Source organism: Sinohyriopsis cumingii, unplaced genomic scaffold, assembly GCF_028554795.1.
Source record: "Sinohyriopsis cumingii isolate HCF-2022 unplaced genomic scaffold, ASM2855479v2 utg000198l, whole genome shotgun sequence".
Lineage (NCBI taxonomy): Eukaryota > Metazoa > Mollusca > Bivalvia > Unionida > Unionidae > Sinohyriopsis > Sinohyriopsis cumingii.
The window spans coordinates 4,821,938-4,845,290 of record NW_028315875.1 but is presented as its reverse complement, the minus strand read 5'-3'; the positions used below and the strand labels follow the sequence as shown (position 1 = coordinate 4,845,290).

The 23,353-nt window shown below is 33.6% G+C and overlaps 1 protein-coding gene across 1 annotated transcript in view; it reads right to left on the bottom strand.

Annotated features, from left to right (window-relative positions):
• LOC149774605 (uncharacterized) overlaps positions 1 to 23,353 on the bottom strand; it is an 88,053-nt gene that overhangs the window by 10,359 nt on the left and 54,341 nt on the right. The window contains exons 10-15 of the mRNA XM_089945104.1: positions 20,079 to 20,204; positions 19,352 to 19,417; positions 17,061 to 17,240; positions 10,846 to 11,025; positions 7,160 to 7,359; positions 4,852 to 4,996 (exon numbers count right to left, since the gene is read on the bottom strand). Coding sequence (XP_089801230.1) covers positions 4,852 to 4,996; positions 7,160 to 7,359; positions 10,846 to 11,025; positions 17,061 to 17,240; positions 19,352 to 19,417; positions 20,079 to 20,204 — 897 coding nt within the window. The remainder of the gene's footprint in view (positions 1 to 4,851; positions 4,997 to 7,159; positions 7,360 to 10,845; positions 11,026 to 17,060; positions 17,241 to 19,351; positions 19,418 to 20,078; positions 20,205 to 23,353) is intronic.

The window sequence follows — 23,353 nt, the reverse complement described above, 5'->3', positions numbered from 1 at the left end:
ACCCTAGAAAATCACTGTAAGTTACTATCAAGTTTTCTCACATGCCCACGCTGGCCAAACTGAGACGGAGGTTAGACAACAGAGATATGTAAGGGTGAGCACCTTAAATCGATCATCCACCCGGGCCCCCAATAAAAAGTTACAAAAGTTTACAATCGTACAGTAGAAACTTGAGCATATAAAAAGTTAACTTTTTGAGCAATTTAAAGTATTGTCTAAAGATAGTGTTTAAATCTGAATCAGCTGACTTAATTTTGTATTAACCTTGAGGTAAAGTGTACATGTACTGAAGTAGAATGCATCTTAACAGACTGAAAACAAACAGAACAAATCAAAAAAGTTACTTTTGAAAAGCAAACCTTTGAAAATAATTTGGTTGAGCAAAGACTTAATATCTCTAAATTTAAGTAATGTTTGAAGAAAGGGATTAGCGATTACAGCTATGTTGCATGAGATATGAAGTAATTTATTTTAATAAATATGGTGTTTGCAGAGTTTGAAAAATAATTATAACATTCCCTACCTATATGAAAAATAAATATAACATTCCCCACCCTTAAATAAGTTTCATAAGTCGAACTTCGTTCACAGGTCAACCAGTTCTTAAACAGAGTTTTGTTGAGCTTGAGTCCATATATAGATGATTCCATCTCTGAATGACAGCTACGATTCTATATTTTCGTTTCAAGTATGAAATCTTTTGTCTACTCGAAACTAACGAAGTAATAACATTGTATATATGCATTTCACTCCTACTTAAAAAACCCAAAGAACCTTGCCGCCAATTAAAAAAAAATCAATAATATATAAATCAGATGGCTTAACAGGTTTGTTCAAGACAGCAATGTGTGAATAATTTTATTTCTTCAACATGCCTTATATTTGAATAATCATTTTACATAATTTCTAATAAATTTATTTCTTCAACTTTAGCAATGCACATTAACTTAATGGGCTATTCCAGAGCAGTGACTGAGGTATTCGTAATCTAGAAATACAAAGCCAACAGCTACACGCTTGAAGGACCATACATGGCAATAATATATGGTCAGTTCCTGTCTGTCAATTAAATAATCTATCCTATAATGATTTTTAAATTAGCACCATAAAGAAATTAATGTGCTGATGCGCTATTAAACACTGAAACGAAGGCATGCTCTGTTTATTGCCATCTTTAGCCCATGTGACAATTATAATGGCGTTCTTTTAAATGAGCACTTTTAACAACTGTTTACTATTTGTATTGGCTGCATGCATACATCGTGGTACCAGTATGACTTTTATCAGATATAATGTTAAATTTATACTGAATATCAACACATATACAATATTCAATCGCTAAGATCAATGTTCAACGGCAGAGAAATAATTTGTAATATTGCCAATCCAAGGTAAGGATATCAGATTTGTCGTAGCTGTGCATGGTATTATACGGAATAAGTTCGTAATTAACATAAACGCATTATGTTCACGTGAACCCAACACACCGAAAGTCCTGTTTTTCAAGAAAATCTAAAATCTCAATTCACTTAAGTAGGAATGGTTAAAATTAAAAATAGGAATGCTGAAGCACTTGGGAAAGAGGTATATTATGATAGGAAAAGATCTGAGCTTTTCCTAAATCGTATTTAACATTGTCGATTTTAACAGTAAAAAGAACATAAAATAATGACCCAAATGTGCACAAAACGTGTATTTGTTGCCTCATTTTCCCATGTTAAACACTCTGGTGAGAAATATCAAATCACCTATGTGTTATGTTTCCCAGATGGTATAAATATGCGCAAAACACTAAACAAAGCAGAATTACATTGGTTTTTGAAAGGATAATAATAACGTGAATAGGTTATTTTGAAAGTCACTTGATGACAGTTGAAACAACTTGAATAACTTATTTTTAAACTCGCTTGTTCACGCTAGATGCCTGACTGACTGAGAAAATCTGTTTGATACTTAAAATATTGACAAGTGATACTATATAATTATACTAATGAAATGTGTATGACACTTAAAATATTGACACCTGATAACATATAAGTGCACTAAATTTCATCCATTTATCTTAAGCAGCTTATAGACTTAAGAGTTGAAATGAAAATGGGATGGTAAAACTTAAAATTTTGACATGTGACCTTTAACTTTAAGACAGACCCTCAAATATAGTATATGACATACTTTCTAATAATGATATATAAGTATACCAAGTATATTTCCTTAATCTCAAATGGTTTGAATTGATACAGCATTAACAAAAGTGGTGCATAATCGTTAAAGGATGAACATTGCAAAATAATGATCATGGCCTTTGATTTTGACCCAGATGTTTGTTTATATTGAGATCAATTCTGTAAAAAGCCTAGGTTGATCCCAACACAAATTGGCAAAAATATTTGTATAGTAGCAAACATGATTCAAAAGAACTTGTGATAATAAAATGACTATCAGTGTGATTTTCAGTTTAGTAAAGGAACTAGGTCTTATAGTGTTGACAAGATTTTTGTAACCTGTTGCTATGGAAGTACTAGTTTAATAGTGTTGACACCAAGATTTGTGTAGGCTGCTGCTATGGAAGTACTAAATTCTATAGTGTTGATGACAAGATTTGTGTGGGCTGCTGCTATGTGCGTGCTAGGTTTTATAGTGTTGACAACACCATTTGTGTAGGCTGTTGTTATGGAAGTAGTAAGTTTTACAGTGTTGACAACAAGATTTTTGTAGGCTGCTGTTATGGAAGTACTAGATTTTATAGTGTTGACAACAATTTTTGTTTAGCTACTGATATGGAAGTACATGTAGTAGGCTTTACAGTGTGAAACAATATTTGTCTGGGTTGCTGCTATGGAAGTACTAGGTTTTATAGTGTTGCCAACAATATTTATTTGTGTTCTGTTGCTTTGGAAGTACTAAGTTTTAATGTTGACAAAAATAATTTTGTCGGCTGTTGTTATGGACATACTTAGTTTTACAGTGTTGACAACAATGATTTGTGTGGGCTGCTGCAATGGAAGTACTAAGTTTTATAGTGTTGACAACAATATTTGTCTGTTCTGTTGCTTTGGAAGTACTAGGTTTGATAACAATATTTTTGTAGGCAGCTGCTATGGAAGTACTAAATTTTATAGTGTTGACATCAAGATTTGTGTGGGCTGGAAGTAGTAGGTTTTAAAGTGTTGATAAGAATATTTTTGAAGGCTGCTGCTATGGAAGTACTATGTTTTAAAGTGTCGACAATAAGATCTATGTGGACGACTGCTTTGGAAGTACTAGGTTTTATAGTGTTGACAACAAAATCATTATTGCTATGGAATGTACTAGGTTTTAGAGTGAAGATAACAAGATTTTTGTATGCCACTGCTATGGAAGTACATTGTTTTATAGTGTTGACAACAATAATTTTGTACTCTGCTGTTATGGTTGTACAATTTTTGATATGGCATTAAAGTCGTGCATGTAAAAAACGTGATGGTGAATTTCTTATGCAATAATTTTTGTACCTGTAGAGATCAAAACCAGCTATTTGCATAGTTACAAGACCATCAGACTATGTAGCTCACAAGTTAACAAATTTACATAATTTCTATTTAAGAAACAATACATGCTGCCTGAACTTAGGTTTCACCACAACATTATTTGTGAATTGTACTGCAACATGGCATGAAAAAGAATAAAAGTTTCCTTTTATAAACACATTAAAAATTTAAGGCTCATTTACGTCCTAAACATTGAAATGGCTAAACAAATATGTTTTTACACCTCTGCAGTCCAAAACTAAAAATACACAAAACAGATAGATATTGATCATATCTGTTGTCACCCCTTCCAAATGAAAATGTACTTCTTACTACAAGTGGATCCATCTCAAGGATCACTACATTTAATGATCGGAACCTTCTCAAGGGTCACTGTATTTAATTATCTGTACCATCACAAGGATCACTGCATGTAAACCTTCTCAAGAACCAAAGCATATAATTATCTGTACCATTTCAAGGATCACTGCATGTAATTATCTGAACCTTCTCAAGAATCACTGTTTATCATGATCTGAACCTTATGGAGCATTTTGAAGCCTGCTGTACAATTAAGATAAGGTATAACACTAAATACAGTTGCCATGACAATCTTTTTGAATGTCATATGTTTCTGATTAATTTTTATGAGTCAAAAGCTATACGTTTCAGTGAGTTCATAAGTGGAGACCTCAGAATAATCAACAGAAAATATAAAAAATATAACCCTTAAAATTTGACTCAGCTAGAAGTGATAACTTTAAAACAATATGCTGTTAGTCAGTGATGACACGTTTCAAAATACCCTGTTCATAAGGCATACAAATCATAGCATTCTGACAATGACTGACATACTGGCCATGTTGAATATTTTATGTGCAGAATATAAATAGCTCCTAAACTGCACCTTTGTGATCTTTTATATATAATTGATTTGATCCATTAACTAAGATGATTATTGTGAAGGCAAAATTAGGTTTTTGGACTAATTGTTTCAAATTTGAAGAATTAATTGCCTTCATCCTTAAAAATGTGTACATTACTTATATATTACTTGTCTTAATGTCGCTATGGCCCATAAACAAAGTAATTATTTCCATTTTATTTAAGGAGAAAATGTGTTCCAAATTTGCTTACCATAAAAAATTAATGTCTACACGAAATATGGCAGAGAAGATACAAAGTGGGAAAACTCTTAAAACAGTGGGAAGGTTCTACTGGCAAATACAGAAATATAGGCACATGAATACATCACTACACACAGAAACTTTACTTCATAAAATCTCTCAAAGGTTTGGCAATAAAACACTCTTGTGTTTCACTTTCTCCTCTTTCATCTTACCTCGCTCAATCTTATGTAGATATTTCAGGAGGTTGTCATAGGTATCTAACACCTCTCTGTGAGTTCCAGACACCTTGATAACACCTTTCTTCCTGTTTACAGACACCATGGCACCTCCCTGACCCATTCCCTCCATCTGTGTGACCTAAAATATTATGGATTTATCAGACTGATGTACAATGAGGCAACTTTATAGTCGATGATGATCCGAGAGAATTCATATTTGAAAAGCATAGATAAAATAGTGGATTGTTGCAATGCAAAAGAAATTTTCAGCAACATAAACTAAATTGCTTCGATTTGAAGAATGGATAGACCAGTTATAATAAACATTACAGTTGCAATCAAATGAACCAATTACAAGCAACTACCTGCAATTATAATTGTGGAAAAAATTCCTACTGTAATCTGGGGTGTGTGTGTCTTTTCTTGTGCAAAAAACCTGTTTAGATACTACACTGTCTCTTGGCAGCCTGAAAATCTTTATAAGTTTACAAAGCATAACTTTATTTAATTGAAAAGTATTTATTGCTTCAGAAAAATTGTTATGAGAACAATATTCAGCAAAAGTGAAAAACATTACTAGATCTCAGATCATCCAATTTAACGAATGATCTCAGGATGAGGGTTTGTTTTTAAATACTGCCAGCCAAATCCATCAGTAAGTAAAACATTCATTTGCTGATCCATGCAATTCAAAATCCTACTGTTAGGGCTATACTTACAGTCCTACACTTAGGGCTATACATACAGTCCTACACTTAGGGCTATACTTACAGTCCTACACTTAGGGCTATACTTACAGTCCTACACTTAGGGCTATACTTACAGTCCTACTGTTAGGGCTATACTCACAGTCCTACACTTAGGGCTATACTTACAGTCCTACACTTAGGGCTTTACTTACAGTCCTACACTTAGGGTTATACTCAAAGTCCTACTGTTAAGGCTATACTTACAGTCCTACACTTAGGGCTATACTCAAAGTCCTACTGTTAGGGCTATACTTACAGTCCTACACTTAGGGCTATACTCACAGCCCTACACTTAGGGTTATACACACAATCCTACCATTAGAGTTATACTCAGTCCTACCATTAGGACCATATTCACAGTCCTATCATTAGGCAGTACTCACAGTCCTACCCTTAACAATGAACTAACTGCCATACCCTTAGGGATATACTCACTGAATCCTATCATTAGAGTTATCCTTATAATCCTACTCTCAGGGCTATACTCACAGTCCTACACTTAGGTTTATGCTCACAGTCCAACCATTACAGCCATACTCACAGTCCTACCCTTAGGGCTATGCTCACAGTCCTACCCTTAGGGCTATCTTCCAAGTCCTACCCTTAGGGCTATACTCACAGTCCTACCCTTAGGGCTATGCTCATGATCATATCATTAGGGATATACTCACAGTCCTATCATTAGGTGTACTCAGTCTTATCCCTAGGGCTATGCTCACAGTCCTACCATTATGGCTATACTCACAGTCCTACCCTTAGGACTATACTCACAGTGCTACCCTTAGGTCTATGATCACAGTCCTACCCTTAGGGTTAATACTCACAGTCCTACTTTTAGGTCTATGCTCACAGTCTTACTATCAGGATAATAACTCTTATGAAAATAAAAGATATTCAATAATTTACTTTTATTTCAAAAAGGCCTAATAATTACTTCAGTATTCTTAGAATGCTGAAATGTTTTGTGACTTAAGTAACGTGTGATTTCCAGGAATGAGACATTTTAATTTACTTTACCATTTCTAAGTCTGTACAAGAAGGAACATGGTTTATTTCTAATCAGTGTAAGACCAGAAAAGGTCTTTATACTTGCCTTAGGAAAAAGCAGGTATATTTTGGAAAAAGCTAGTGTATTTCTTGCCTCTCTGTTTCCATCTATCTGTTTGTCTGTATTTATGTATGTCAGTTATGTTATAAATTCAAAAGCATTTTAACTATCTATGATACAGTGGTCAAACTTGATGTTCCTACTGTATATGCATTTGAAGCAAGGTTTAGTCATTTCTCTGCAACCAAACAAGGCCCCTTGGGGAGGTACAGCAGGGATGAATAGAATATTCCATATTTATAATTCACATAGCAATCAAAGAAATGTGCTATCTTTTTCATCAGTTGTTTTTTCTTTGTTTAGAAAATCTGGGATTCTACATGTACCTAGAAACAGAGGAATATATTGTATTCCCACCAAAACACTGAAACCTAATTACTATGGGTGTATAGAGTAAGAATAATTTGCATGCGTAAGAACAAAGTACTTATAAAAACACACCTACCTGCAAATCAAGCAGTTTTGAAATTATTTCTCCAGGAGAATTAATTTCTTTCTCTGTGAGTTCATTCTTTATAAAGCCCTCAAGGTCTCTGACTGCTGCTTTGAAATTCAACTCTGAATCTATGGTTATACAAAACACCAAATTGCTTTGTCTGGTCCTCTCCTTGACTAATGTCCCAGCCACTGTAAGGTTTTCGCTCACTGGAAACACAGAGATTTTTTTACAGGACAAAAATATGTGCATCATATACCTTTGACAAAATGCAGCCTGAAGAACTGTTGATAGTGATACCAAATTCTAAGTAATGAGAGCCAGTGATTGCAAACACATTGCTCTCATCAGACAATGACTTTTACACTGGATCAGATTTTCTTTTCTGACAAATATGCTAGACATTATCAGTATATCAGGCTGTATTTTCAACTTAGTCTTATCATTATTTGCCTTCCTATGAAAGAACTGCAACATTTCAATAATAAATTTCAAGAACCATAAAAAAGGTACAGTACATTTTGAGTGCAAAACAACATACTAAACATTCAAACTCTATTGCAGCATTGGAAAAATTAGGAAAACTCAAAAAATATTGCCAGTGAAACAAGAGGCCCAATTTGGCATGAGATCACTCAAGTCACCTAGTGGACATCTGCATCATGGCCAAATGCAAGAGCCGTTGGCCAAGGTGTGTTTTGGTAGAATGCTGAAGAAGTTTCCTTCAAACACTGGTGACTGCATATATTAGGAAAACAACTGTTCCATGTTAATTTTTTAAAATGTTTTTATCCAAATATTATGGTACACCAGCATAATTTGTTCAATAATGAAAGGCCTTTCTACCAGTCTTCTGTCTCAGTTGGTCAAATTCTGTTTAGTAAATTGTTTTAGATAAAGTTTTCTTTGCATTTTTCTTATTAGTAATGCAGCCATATTTAGTAGGAGATGGGCATCATTTGCAAAAATTTGAAATGTCTTCAAGCTAGGATGCATAATGTTAAATTTAGAAATATTCTGTTGGACTATTCCTTTGAAAAGTTTTTAAAATTTTTTCCTATTTTTAGCAACAGCAGCCATACTGTACAGTATATAGGCATCACTTGTATAACTTTGAAAACCTTTCATGTCAACATGATTTATGTTAAATTTGATAAAATTCTGTAAGTCTGTCCTGAGAATAAGTAATAAATTTTATCTTTGGCAATGGTAGCAAAGTGTAATGCAGATCTCCACCTTTTACATAATGTCAAAACTCTTTACACTAGAGTACCTTCTGTAAAATTTTGTCAAATTATGTTCATCAATAATATTTTCGAAGAAGGTATTTGCATGTTTTCTTTATCTACTTTTAGCACCTTGAAAGCTGACCAGTACCATTTGATCATTTGTATAAATTTTACATTCTTTCATGTAATCTGCCATGTGTCAGAGATGCTAAACTTCTGCCTTTTTCTTTTAAACAATATGTCAAATAATATCTTTTCAGAAATTATTTTTTTCATTATCATTATTTTAAGAAAAATCAGTATCCTTTGCTAAACATAAAGCCCATTATGATGTGATGCTGACTCAAATTTAGTCAAGTTCTGTTGAGCAAAATCTGAAAATAAATAATATGATAAATTTCTACTTTTAATAATGGTGGCTGTATATGATACAAATAATACAGTGCTGAGGACCCTCTTTATAATAATTTTCAGTGAAATAATAAAAATAACTTGCATTAGAAGTGAGGAACCTTATAATGAGGGATGTCCAAATAAAGCGATTGGCATAATAAGTGAGGGAGCCATAATAATGCACTAAAACATTAGTGAAAAGGACTATTAAATGATGGGAAATTACATTATACTTGGTTGGTTTTTATTATCCAAAGATTAAAGTCAAGTGAAATAATTCCAGCAGCACAGTGAATTCCACATTTGTTACATGAGAATGGTAAGCAATTTGTCCAGGTAAATATACACCTGCCTCTCCTGCATCCCACCCATACCTCATGATGAAATAGAATCTCCAGTAACAAAAGTGAATACCTCTTCTGAAATCAAAACAAGTGCAATGAATTGCTAGCATACAAATTATTTTGATAATGACCATGATATCTACTAAGTGTCACAGCATTCCTGAAATCTGTAAGAGTAGGTGGTGGCCATAATATTTAACAAGTTTCAGGACTAACTATCAACAACTGCAGGACAAGCATGTGCCATACACTAAAATAATAATCAAGGGTCAAAGGCAACAACTCTAAAATAAATAGCACATTCAAAATGATTTGATGAGGTGTGCATCTGCAGGTAATGAATTATGGTAATCCATCAACAACTGCAGGACTAGCTGTACTAGCAAACTGTGTCATACACTACATTCAGCTATGAGACATGAATATAATTAAATCACATAAAATTTGCTGCAGTAAAGTAATTATTCAATATATACTTGTTCAGGTGATAACCTTAATATAGACCTAGTATCATTGTAAACCATTCAAAACTGGGGACTAGTTGTGCTAAGGTCATGTACTGCTACAGAATGGCAAGTCTTATCAAAAACTGTGGAAGCCAAGAGACAGGTCAAAATATGTATGCAAGGCTAGTTGTATTCAACGCTGGGTTTTTCAAACTTTACTGGGTGCCATTTCAGTTGGTTGAAGAGTTATGGTACCCAAGAAATGGTAAAGTCAGTAACTTAATGGTTTCTTTTCTTTAACAAAATGAACATGGATAATCATATTTTGCCAAATGCTCTCAAATATATTCACTTCATCAGAAAATACATACCACACAGTAAGTAATGACAAAGTCATTAAAGTAAGTGCAACTCTTTGAGATATTCTTGCAAATCTGGCCCCATTAAATGTTAGACTGCAAAACATGCTTGATAAAACCAATTGAAGGCATCAACCCTCCCCCATCATGCATGGCAAGGTCAACCCTCCCCATCATGCATATTGGCAAGGTCAACCCTCCCCCATCATGCATGGCAAGGTCAACCTTCCCCATCATTCATATTGGCAAGGTCAACCCTCCCCCATCATGCATGGCAAGGTCAACCCTCTCCCATCATGCATGGCAAGGTCAACCCTCCCCCATCATGCATGGCAAGGTCAACCCTCCCCCATCATGTATAGCAAGGTCAACCCTCCCCCATCATGCATGGCAAGGTCAACCCTCACCCATCATGCATGGCAAGGTCAACCCTCCCCCATCATGCATATTGGCAAGGTCAACCCTCCCCCATCATGCATGGCAAGGTCAACCCTCCCCCATCATGCATGGCAAGGTCAACCCTCCCCCATCATGCATATAAAGTCAATTCTTTACATTGTGTAACTAAAGTGATGGATGGATGGATGGATGGAATATAACAATTAAATGGGATCCATCATGAGCATATCTGTGCTTTAGGTTGGATAGTTATATATCGAGGAACTGTATATTGAGGAACTGTATTTTAAGGGATTGTGCTGTGAATATATTGCTTTGCATGGAGTTTCTATCTTCTTCAATTATTTCACTGCAACAAACCACAAAGTTTGACTCAATAAGTAATTATAATCCTTCTGTGGAAATAGAAACTTCTTCCCCACTCCACCAATTTCAGTATCAATGAAAATGCTATTTTTGAAATAAATACAGAAACTGATACCCATGTCAGAAACAAATTCACGAAAACTAATTAACATGTCATACATCTGGATTCCCGTTGACCAGGGCTGTAATCTTTGATAGCTTGAACAAATGCCATGAACATTGTCTTTTTGAACACAACCACACGAATCTTCTTCAGACAAACTGGCTGAGAACTGGTAAAGTCTGTGCATGCAGAATAAATGGCTTGTGCAATCTTCTTGGGTGACAGGCCTTTGCCACCTGAAATCAAGGTAATACATTTTTACCAAAACAAGTCAGATTTTCTGATAAGTCTATTTTAAATCAATTTAATTAAGTATCATATATATTACCACAAGTTTAAATTTTGTTTTCAAACATTGCAAAAGAGATGAGTAATAAAAGATTTTAATCTAATAGGTGGACATGATTAATAATCTGTCACATTAAAACACAACTTAAAACAACTGTTATGTATGTCTAAATTTTGTGTCATTTTTGTTCTTTGGAATTACAAAGCACTCATTTGACTAAAATATTATTCTTGGACTATTATGAATTTATTTAAACGAAATCTGGACAATGTCATTTTGATCCATCAGAACTGTTGGTAGACCAGTACACTGGAGGATCTGGAATTTATTTGGAACATTTGATTCTTTAGAACTTGTGACAGAACTTTTTCAGGATTAATTTGATTGTAATTCATAATAATATAAGTTCCTCTTAAATTTTCATTTCATAACTTTTATAATTAAAATATTTTGTTAAGTTTCACAAAACTTGTTGGCTTTTCTCCTTGCATTTATGTGTCATAAGGCAACCAACACAGGCAATCAATATTAACTGTGGCAAATGTTGGATTTTCCTGTCAAAAATAATTTTTTACAAAAACCATAGAATTGTTGTCTTAGGCACTTATCTATTTGACATTTTCTGTTGTTCTTTCTGCTTGTATCTGTAACAGCTATATACAGGGAAGAAACACCATTAAGTATGTCATGAATTCTGTATGTTCAAGATGAACTTTAACTGGTTTTAATCACAATTCTTGATGTGATTTTTTTCTTCCATAAAATGCATTTTTAAGTCTAAAACAATTCCTATTTTAATGATAAGTATCATACATAAGAGCATGTAGAAAACCATCCCTTAAAGTCTCAAAGCAAACTAAATAAAGTGAGTATCTTTCATGATCTAAAGCCCAACACTGCATTACTGTTTCCTTTGATTTGTCAAGATATATTCCTTTTGATGTTTGAAAGGATATTTATCCACAAATAATCCAGTTATGACCAGGTATGCCTCTACTGTAATGCTGACCTGAATGATTATACTCCATTGTAATGCTGACCTGAGTGATTCCACTGTAATGCTGACCTGAGTGACTATACTCCATTGTAATGCTGACCCGAATGACTCCATTGTAATGCTGACCTGAATGACTCCATTGTAATGCTGAATTGAATGATTCCACTGTAATGCTGACCTGAATGATCATACTCCATTGTAATGCCAACCTGAATGACTCCATTGTAATGCTGACTTGAGGGACTTCATTATATAATGCTGACCTGAGAGACTTCATTGTAATGCTGACCTGAGTGACTATACTTCACTGTAATGCTAACCTGAGGGACTCCATTGTAATACTGACTTGAGGGACTTCATTGTTTTGCTGACCTCAGGGATTACATTGTAATGCTAACCTGTGTGACTATAATCCACTGTAATGCTAACCTGACTCCACTGCAATCCTGACCTGAGAGACTACACTCCATTGTAATGCTGACCTGAGGGACTCCATTGTAATGCTGACCTGAGGGACTCCATTGTAATACTGACTTGAGGGACTTCATTGTTTTGCTGACCTGAGGGACTCCATTGTAATGCTAACTTGAGGGACTTCATTGTAATGCTGACCTGAGAGACTCCATTGTAAAGCTGACCTGAGGGACTCCATCGTAATGCTGACCTGAGGGACTCCATTGTAATGCTGACCTGAGGGACTCCATTGTAATGCTGACCTGAGGGACTCCATTGCAATACTGACTTGAGGGACTTCATTGTTTTGCTGACCTGAGGGACTCCATTGTAATGCTAACTTGAGGGACTTCATTGTAATGCTGACCTGAGGGACTCCATTGTAAAGCTGACCTGAGGGACTCCATCGTAATGCTGACCTGAGGGACTCCATTGTACTACACTCCATTATAATGCTGACCTGAGTGACTCCATTGTAATGCTGACATGATTGATTATACTCCATTGTAATGCTGACCTGAGTAACTATACTCCATTCAATTGCTGACTTGAGTGACTCCACTGTAATGCTGACCTGAGTAACTATACTTCATCACTATATTTAGATTAATAATTATACTTTAATATGAGACTTAAAGAAATGCATAAAGGCTTCTTGACAGGAATTCTATATATCTGTTTAATATCAAGGAAGCATTCAACCTGGTAGACTACGAAATTCTTCTGCAAGAGTTTCAAAACAAAATGTTCAGCCACCTTTCATTAACATGGTTCAGATGACACCTAGCCCAAAGGTCTCAACAGGTTTTTATTGGCAGAATGAAACCAGAAAATATGTTTAAATTATGCTTTGTCTGATTACTTTTCTTGTGCTGTTAGTACACAAGAAGCCAAGAATCTCTCCCAAATGTTGTTTTCTGTACGGTCTAAAGAAATGTTATAAAGAAAATGGTATCTATGTTATAACATAGAATGCCAACGATGTAGAAATTACTAAGATGACGCAGATGATATGTGAAGGTGCAGAAGATATAAAGAAAATTTGAACAGCTTGGGAAATACAGTTTAGAAGCTTACAGTTCACACTGATAAGAGAAGATTTGGTCTTTATAGGCACACAAAAAAGGTAAACATCACACTTTTAGTTATATGAATGCCAAGTTAGAAATAGTACATACATATATCTCTGCATATATTTTAGTTAAAGTGGATTGTTTTCTACTGCTAAAAAGCACTTCTCTGTACAAGATACAATGCCAGGTCAAAGGTAAGTATCTACCTGAACAAGAAACATCAACATCATTTAGCAAAATGTGATTTCAAATGCCCAATTTGTAGATATTAATTATTCTTTAAGTTTAATTTTATCTGTGTGCACTAGCAAATATTTTGATTGAAGTCTGAAACTGCAAATTTGTAGCAAGTACTATGTAAGTACCAATCTCAAGTCATAAACAAACCATAATACATCATGGTATAGAAATGTCAGGAAGTCAGAACAATGATGTCTCATGGGAAGGAATTGACAGGAAGTCAAAATCATTGTGCCTAATGGGAAGGAAACTGAGAGGAAGTCCAAACCATGGTGCCTCATGGCAAGGAATTGACATAAAGTCAGAACCATGGTGCCTCAGACATGGTAAGGAACTGACAGGAAGTCAGAGCCATGGTGCTTCATGATTAAAGAACTGACAGGAAGTTAGAACCATGGTACAATAGTTAGTAAGATGCAACAGGGAAAGAGCATTTGAGTTAGCAGGATGCAATTATAGTAAAATAGTATTGGAGTTAGTAAGAGGCAATAGTAAAACAGTATTGGAGTTAATAACAGGCAATAGTAAAAGAGGGTGTTTGAGTAGAATACTGTTATTTCAAGATCATGTTTCACTGATGATTCTGAAAACTGGCACAATAATATAAAAAATATAGTAATTCAGTTGGAATTTGATAGGGGAAAGCAAGTATGCAAATAAGGTAAACAGTGTGGTTGTCTGCAGGTTTTGAGTATGGCAAACACCTGGTTGTAAAGGGGCCAAGCAACTGTGATTCTCAATAAATATATTTTGAATAATATTCTGAGAATAGCCTGCAAAGGAATAAATTTGTGTGGGAATTTTCAGAGAGAAATTAATCAATATGTCATTTGCCAGACTGATTTACTAAATGTATCATTTGTCAATTCTAAATAGTACTGTCATATTTTAACAGAAAGTGTTTTGAATCTGAGTGAAAATGGTGGTATTTCAGCAATGCTATTTGTATACAAAGATCTAAAAAAGCTGGAAAACAAGAAATATAAGTCATAGCAGTCTACCAATCAAGTACTTAAGTATATTTAGTAAATCAGTCGGGAATGGAAGGTTTATCAAAGATGTTCTAGGAAGCAGGAATTGAGAATGCCATTGGTAGGAAAATGGCATGTAATACACTGGCTACTCCAAGGTTACTATTTCAGTATGCAGGAACTTAATGTGCTATTGGAAAGAAAACAGAAGGAATTGAGTTGGTTACTCAAAGTCTGTTGCTTTAGCAAGCATGATTTGATCACGCTACAGGCAGTATCAGTATGGCTGCTCAAAACAATGTTTAACAAATCAGAATTTGAGTGTGCAGGAAAAGAGCAAGGAAGTGAGTTAGAAAGTTCAAATTTGTGGTAACGGGTTTCTGAGCAAGCTTTTAGCATGGAAATTGTAAGGAAAGAGTTGGCTGCTCAGTAACTCTAAGGAGAATTTCTCAACTGCTTAAACTCTAAAATTTTATCATATAGGATATGTACATGTATCACATTCAAGGGGCTTACACTATTTAACAAGAAAAGGTAAACCCATCAAGCCATTAATTTTTCCAAGATATAAATCTATTTCCCTAAAATTTATAATCAAACAAGAAGTGAAAGAATTTTTATAAAAACTTACAGCATGGTATGAATTCCAACAATATTTCCTAAATTTATTGTCAATTTCACAGTAATCCAGAAACAAAAGTATTTGAAATGAAAGTTCTAATTAATTTGCTTATGTGTTATCACCACAGAGAAAAATGTTCTTACTTCAAGGTAACTCCAATGAAAGTAGAATATCAAAAATGTCCTTGAATGTTTCATGTAATCCAACAAAATTATTAAATATCCAAGTCCTTGAATGTTTCACAATAATCCAGCAAAGTACTGTCTGTTTAGAATAAATGATTTTTATCTCTGCAATGTCAACATTCAATAAATAAATAAAACTGAATCCTCTCGTAACTCTAACAAAACCAAACTATAACTAAAGAATGAAATGCTGCATATTCAGTTTCTTTACACAGTTAAATATGCATCAAATCACTAATTCTGAATCACTAGAAAAGATTTCATGTATTTAAATTATTCTGTACTATGATATATCTTTAACAGTCTTTATCTGACTTTTTTATTATTGAGCCAATCAGCAACTAGGCATGCATAATAGCTCTAGGGTACAGATGTTCTTCTAGGATCACATGATGTTGACATGACCTCCACTGAACTATTTGAATGAATTGGTTGTTGACGTAAATTTTGGCAATACCCCTGATACACTCTTCTTATAGTACAGGCCAGCCACAGAATTAAAAAATCAAATAAAAAAATGTGGATGTGGATATCCATAATACATGATATGGGCAGAAATACAGAATATAATAAATTGGCTGGCTTATTAAAGTATGTTATTTTAACAATCAACAGTTGAGCACGCTATTGCTAGTAACATTGTAGAGAATGAGTCTGCTGATCATAGCTTAGCTGTTTTACCAAGTAGGATTTGAGTGCTTTTCGTACAAAAATGGCAAGGAAAGAGTTGCCTACTTTTTTTTTGTCAAGAAAATTCTCAGCATGGTATTGGTAGGTCAACAATAGGAAATGAATCACTGTTCAAAAGTCTATTGCTGTAGCAAGTGAGATTTGGTTACATTGTTAGCTGTATTACTGTAGAGATTGAGTGGCCTACTCAGGCAGGATCTGCTGGATAATTTAGAATGGGAAAGTTTTAAATCTATTCTTTATCAACCAAGAAGACATTTCTGTCAGAGACAGATGAAGGAACAAGAACTCATTAAGAAACAAAGAGGAAAAAAATACTTTGAAGAGACAATCTGTGATCTTTTGTAGTACCATGAAATCTATCCTCTAAACCATATAGTTCACTTTAAAATGCAGACCCAAAATATGATGAATAAGCAATATTCATTAAAATGACAGATTAAACTAAACGAACTCTTATTAATGAAAAAATACTACAACTGCATTTTATTAGCTAAGCTATCTAACTACATATCCTTGCTTCATACAATAACGCAGGTGCTATGGTATCTTGGTATTCAAAGTTTTCAGTAGTTTTCTGCAGAATGCCACCTATCTTTTGCTTATCTTTTATATACTGCATTACCATTTGATTTCAGGAAATGTTTAGGATTGCTGGTGAGTACACTATTTTAAAAATGCACCTATGAATATTATTGTTTCCAGACATAGTCTTGCCCTCTGTATTTTTTACTTTTTGAATATTACAAACCTGTGCCAAGGGCAGGAAAAGAGATGGACTCGCATTTTAATTGGTCAGCATGATGGAGAACTTGTCCAATCATATCTTCCCACTCCTTTTTTTTATTTTGGGCTGCCATATGAATTATCATTTTGCATAGCAAATTTCCAGCCTTTGTGACCACAAATCCATCCTTCTTCAAAACTGTAACTACAAAACATTGAACAAAATACCAGTAATTTATACCTTGTTGTTGAAAAGGAAAATAGGGCCAACTTGACAAGTATATAAGAAACAGTCTCATATCTTTATTTAAAAGAAGAAAGGTCTATTTGTAATTACATGAAATCAAAACATTAGTTTTTAACATTAGTTCTAGAAAGCAACTTGATCTTTAAAACTATAGCTATTGGTCTTCAAGGGCCTTAAGCAGCCGTAAAAATAATTAATAACAGGTACTTCCCAAGTACTGGACATGTCATAAGGCAATTTGAAATATGAAATAATTCAGCTGCTATCCCTATAACTGCAGTCACAAAAATGACTCAGTATCTTGAGATGAAGGCTGTCAGAAAACTGCAAGTACCTTGTTGCATGAAAGTTTATGTCAGCATGAAAAGCATGCATTGTATATTGGTACAGTAGCTGCCAATCAGAATGCATGCCCCAATCAGTTTTGATACAGTAGCTGCCAATCAGAATGCATGCCCCAATCAGTTTTGATACAGTAGCTGCCAATCAGAATGCATGCCCCAATCAGTTTTGATACAGTAGCTATTAATTATAATGCATGCCCTTAATCACACTTGGTACAGTAGTTACCAATAATAATGCATGCCTTAATCAGGCATGGTACAGTAGCTCATAATGCATGTCCTAATCAGGTTTCAGGAATCTATTTGGAAATGTAAACCCAGACACAAGTTGTATATTCCTGCCATATTTCTGGATAGTCCTGAAGTGGGTTTTCAGACACTAATGAGAGATATTTTTAATCATATGTGTGTGGCTCAGTGGGGAGTGAGTGTCATAGCATATCATGCAAGTCATTCACTTTTCAAAATGAGCAGAAGTAGCTAACGTAATTATTTATATCTAATGGCCATGCTAAATTTGAAATGGCTATTCCTTCTGTTTCTATTACTTCATGTTTATATCAGTATCATTTCTATCACATTGTATTCTATATTCCTGTAAGAGAAAGATCCATTTTTAGTGTAAACATATTGTTCAGTTTCTTCTGTCGTTCTTTATTAGTGTTTCAACCTGTATTCTTTGCAATAACAATCCCACCAGTTACCTCCCCTAGCTTCCATTCATTGTTAAATGGATATAACCTGAACTGTATTCAGCTGAGTAAAGTGTGCAATGAAAAATGGCTCTATGCTTGGTAATACCTTGCAAAATGTGCCAATAATGGCCAAAACTTTTTAAACTTGAAAGTAGACACCCTTTAGGAGGAAATTCAATTAACAGTGCTGGACTTTAAATTATCACGATTTCATTAAATCTGCAATTTTAAAGCATTTTGTTTAAAAAATGTAAAGTGTGTCCCTTCGTCTAAAACCATGTTTTTCATGTGACACACATAGAATTGGCAAGTATGATGGGAACAAAGAAAAAAATTGCCATCAAAAGAATTTTAAAAAATGCCATCAATAATGAAAATTTTATAAATTCACAGTGAGTGTGTATAGACTATTTCCTTATTCTGCTATATAGACATGATATACAGATATATATCATCATACAAATACTTTTGTTTTAATTATTCTTGTTTTCTCAGTGCTGTTGTTAGATGGAATTTACTTCCAACTAATGCAATGCTATCTCACCTTGTGATTTCAGCTGTAATGAACACTTTTTTAAAATTTTTATCGCATCTGTAGATATGCTTTTTTAACCATTGTCACTTCCCCCACATGTACAATATGAAACTGGCATTTATTTTTATTGTAATGAAGGGTTACATTATGAAACAAAAAAATAAAGATGAAAAGAGAAGAATGAGCTAATGACAGAAAGATTTATGAAGCTGAGTTTTCTGTAAATGATCAGTTCCAATCTTGGCTACAGGCTCCGAGTCATTCTAAAAATTAATATAACTATTACTATCCTTACAAAGTTTGTACAAACAAAATTGTGTATCACATAATATAAACAGAACTCACAGGTAATGCAGATTTACTTTGGAAACTGAAAATTTAGAACATGCTATAAAGAGGTTGCTTATTTCACGCATATATTGTTTATTGTCAAGTGAATGTTTGAAAATAATCAAGTCAATTAAGACCATATCCAATTGAAATGTTCTCTCTTACCTTTCCCCAACCATTCTTGTTGGATGGAAATGCCACCAGCTTTAAGAATGGCTTTTGACACATTCCCTTTAAAGCAAAAAATTTCAGTTTAATTTGGTTTTAATACTAAAATTATATGATGATATTCATTAAGTATAATACACCTTGAAAGCTATAAAACTGTTAAGTTGTTTTCGTATTATGAAATTTACTTTGAAAAATTGCTCTCTCACTATCAGTATTAAAGATAATCAACTTCACCATTGTACAATCTCTTAATGCAAGGATTTTCATGTAAGTTAAAACATAATGCTATTATTCTTATTCTTTACTTTTGCTAGTAAAATATTGAAATTTAATACTGAACTTAGAAAAAATATGTGCGAAGTCCTATCATGGATTTGTGAATACTTTTGCCAAAATCATTCAAATCTGCTACAGATCATTTTCATTAATTTTCCATGTAATGGCCCTTACTCTTAAAAAAATATATAACCATCCTAGTGTAACAAATTGCAAGTATCATATGAACTTCTTGCTGTTAGACTGCTGTCATTGGCACTTAAATTTATAAAAATATCAGTCTCTGATGATGTTAAATACTACACAGCACTAATCTTTGCATGGAGCAATTTTTATATAAATTCATTTATTGGAAACTATTATAAGATGGGTTAATATCTGCACATCAAGGAAACAGTAATTTGTTATTCTTTGAATCTGATCTAAGTAAAAGACATATAGTGACCTTGATCGAGACTCAAGTCTGACCGGACACTGTTTACAATAACATCTGTAATCTCCTTGGTGATATCCCCCTCAATCACCTCCAGGACAACTGAGTGAGGAAAGGTGCATCTGCAAATCCCATGATCTGCAAATATAAAAAACAATATCTTTCAATGTGTTTTATCAGGATCAATCTGCTGAAAAAATGAAATATAAAAATAATCATCTAGGGATGATGTGTGCATGTGATTTGATCTTTTAATGTAGCTTTAACAATTTTAGTCATATTGCTATGATGTCTGCAGTGTGGCAGTTTATAGTGACGCCTAGCACTAGAGCACCATGCTGCAGACATGTAGCATCATGTCCCACCCAGTCACATTATCCTGACACCAGGCCAACCAGTCCAAACACCAACCACCTAATGCAGAGCTCCAAGTGATGCCACAACTAGTACCATTTTTAGGTGTTCATATGAGATGGCCAGAGTCTAGAGATGACATATTGTCAGGGTACCCAAACTATGTAAAGATTTCTGTTCTCATATTATATAGTTATATGCTATACTTTTTGCTTTCATAGTACCATAAAACATATTAAATGTTCAAACTTTTAACATATATACAACATGCTTGACAGTTGGTTGAAATAATGTTAAAATTGTGGATATGGTAATAAATTAAGTAAATAAAAAAAGCAAAACCAACAAGCTTTGTAAAACTTAACAAATTTAACTGTCAATGTTAAAAAAAAAAAAATGTCAGAGGATCTTACAGTATTATGAATTGAAACCAAAATAACCATGAATAAGTTCTATTCAGATCAATGAAAAGTTCCGTATACATTTCAGGTATAAAAATTCACTGGTTTGCCAACAGTCCTGATGTGTCAAAATGGCAGTTGCCAGAATTTCTTTTAATAATACACAACAATCCTAGAATAATATTAGAGCAGAAAAGGAGGATCACAATGATCAATACCTTTTGACTGATCATTACTAGAAGCATAAATGAATTTATCAAAAGCTTGATCAACATATCTGTCAGCCAAAGGAATAATTTCCTGATCAACTTCATTTTCATGAGCTCTTTTCACCATAACTATAGTAAATGCACAAGCTGGGTACAAATCAGGGATTTCATTTTCAGTAGGATCAACTTTTTGATCCAAACTAGGTATGCTAGTTGCAAGTGGATTAATCTTAACTTCAGCTAGGTCAGTGCTTAGTAATAAATGATTATCCTCAATGGGTAAAGACATCACTGTTTTGACTGTCACGGGTCCTGAGACTGTCTGATGACAAATTTACACAGTGAAGAGGAACATTAACAAAGCTGCAATCTACACCCTGAATAGGAACACTTTCATCAGAAGAAGACTTCTCAGAGAAAGGTAAAGTATCTGGTAATCAAAGACTCTGAGAAGTTTCTGTGACCCTTAACATTTTAATAGGGATAGGACTGGCAGAATCACTAATAAGTGATATAGAACCTTTCGGCATAAATGGTTGATTATTCTCCATAATAAAATCAGACTGAGGTTTGTTTGACCTCACAAATGTACTGTTTCCAATATATGACCTTGATCTTGACCTCTGAGAAACAATAGCATTTGGTACAGCTGTCTTTGTATGTTGCTTCTTTTTTAAATTGTAGCACATCCATTGAGATCTGTTCTATTTTTTATGAAAAATAAATTGTCTAAGAAAATCTGTCATTCTTTAAATGAATCAAAATGTAAACATTTTTCTTTGTGAAAATTCATTTTAGATGTCAATATTCAGTTCATATTCATAGCTTGTTACATTTTCAAGTCATAAGATCTAAACGTTACTGATAACAGTTAATCTAAATTGTATTGAATCATAAACAGTAAAGCTAATAAATCTTCTTTGTGTTCATCATGAAAGTATTGTGTACAACTATTGTTCAATCCGCATACCACTGCACCAAAGAATACAGCAGCTATGTATAACAATGATTAAAAAACAAGAACCACCTCCATAAACATCTTGCTTGGTCATGTCTTCAGCCTAATTGCCTTCATGAACATATAGCTAGGTTGTGTCTTCAGCCTAACTGCCTTCATGACAATATGACTTGGTTGTGTCTTCAGCCTAAATGCCTTCATGAACATATGACTTGGTTGTGTCTTTAATCCAACTGCATTCAGGAACATATGACTTGGTCGTGTCTTTAGCCTAAATATATTCATGAATATTTGGCTTGGCTGTGTCTTCATCCTGTCTTCATGTGCATAAAGTTTGGTTGTCTTTAGCCTAACTGCCTTCATGAACATATGGCTTGGTTGCGTCTTCAACATAAACACGTGGCTCATTTTTTTTTCAGCCTAACTACCCTGAAGAACATTTGTCTTGGTTGTGTCTTCAACCAAGCATCAAGATATGAACTGAACAGTAGCTAAGTATCAGTATGTTCTTTGGAAAACGTAGCAACTCTACTATCGATGACTATCCACAAATAAGTAGTAAGAGATATATTGTGTATGTATATAGTATATTGTAAGTAGTAGTAAGAGATATATTGTGTATGTATATAGTATATCATAAGTAGCAGTAAGAGATATATTGTGTATGTATATAGAATATCATAAGTAGTAGTAAGAGATATATTGTGTATATATATAGTATATCATTAAGTAGTAGTAAGAGATATATTTTGTATGTATATAGAATATCATAAGTAGTAGTAAGAGATATATTGTTTGTATATAGTATATCGTAAGTAGTAGTAAGAGATATATTGTGTATGTATATAGAATATCATAAGTAGTAGTATGAGATATATTGTTTGTATATAGTATATTGTAAGTAGTAGTAAGAGATATATTGTGTATGTATATAGTATATCATTGGTAGTAGTAAGAGATATATTGTTTGTATATAGTATATTGTAAGTAGTAGTAAGAGATATATTGTTTGTATATAGTATATTGTAAGTAGTAGTAAGAGATATATTGTGTATGTATATAGTATATCATAAGTAGTAGTAAGAGATATATTGTTTGTATATAGTATATTGTAAGTAGTAGTAAGAGATATATTGTTTGTATATAGTATATTGTAAGTAGCAGTAAGAGATATATTGTGTATGTATATAGTATATCATAGGTAGTAGTAAGAGATATATTGTTTGTATATAGTATATTGTAAATAGTAGTAAGAGATATACTGTGTATGCATATAGTATATCATAAGTAGTAGTAAGAGATATATTGTTTGTATATAGTATATTGTAAGTAGTAGTAAGAGATATCTTGTCTGTATATAGTATA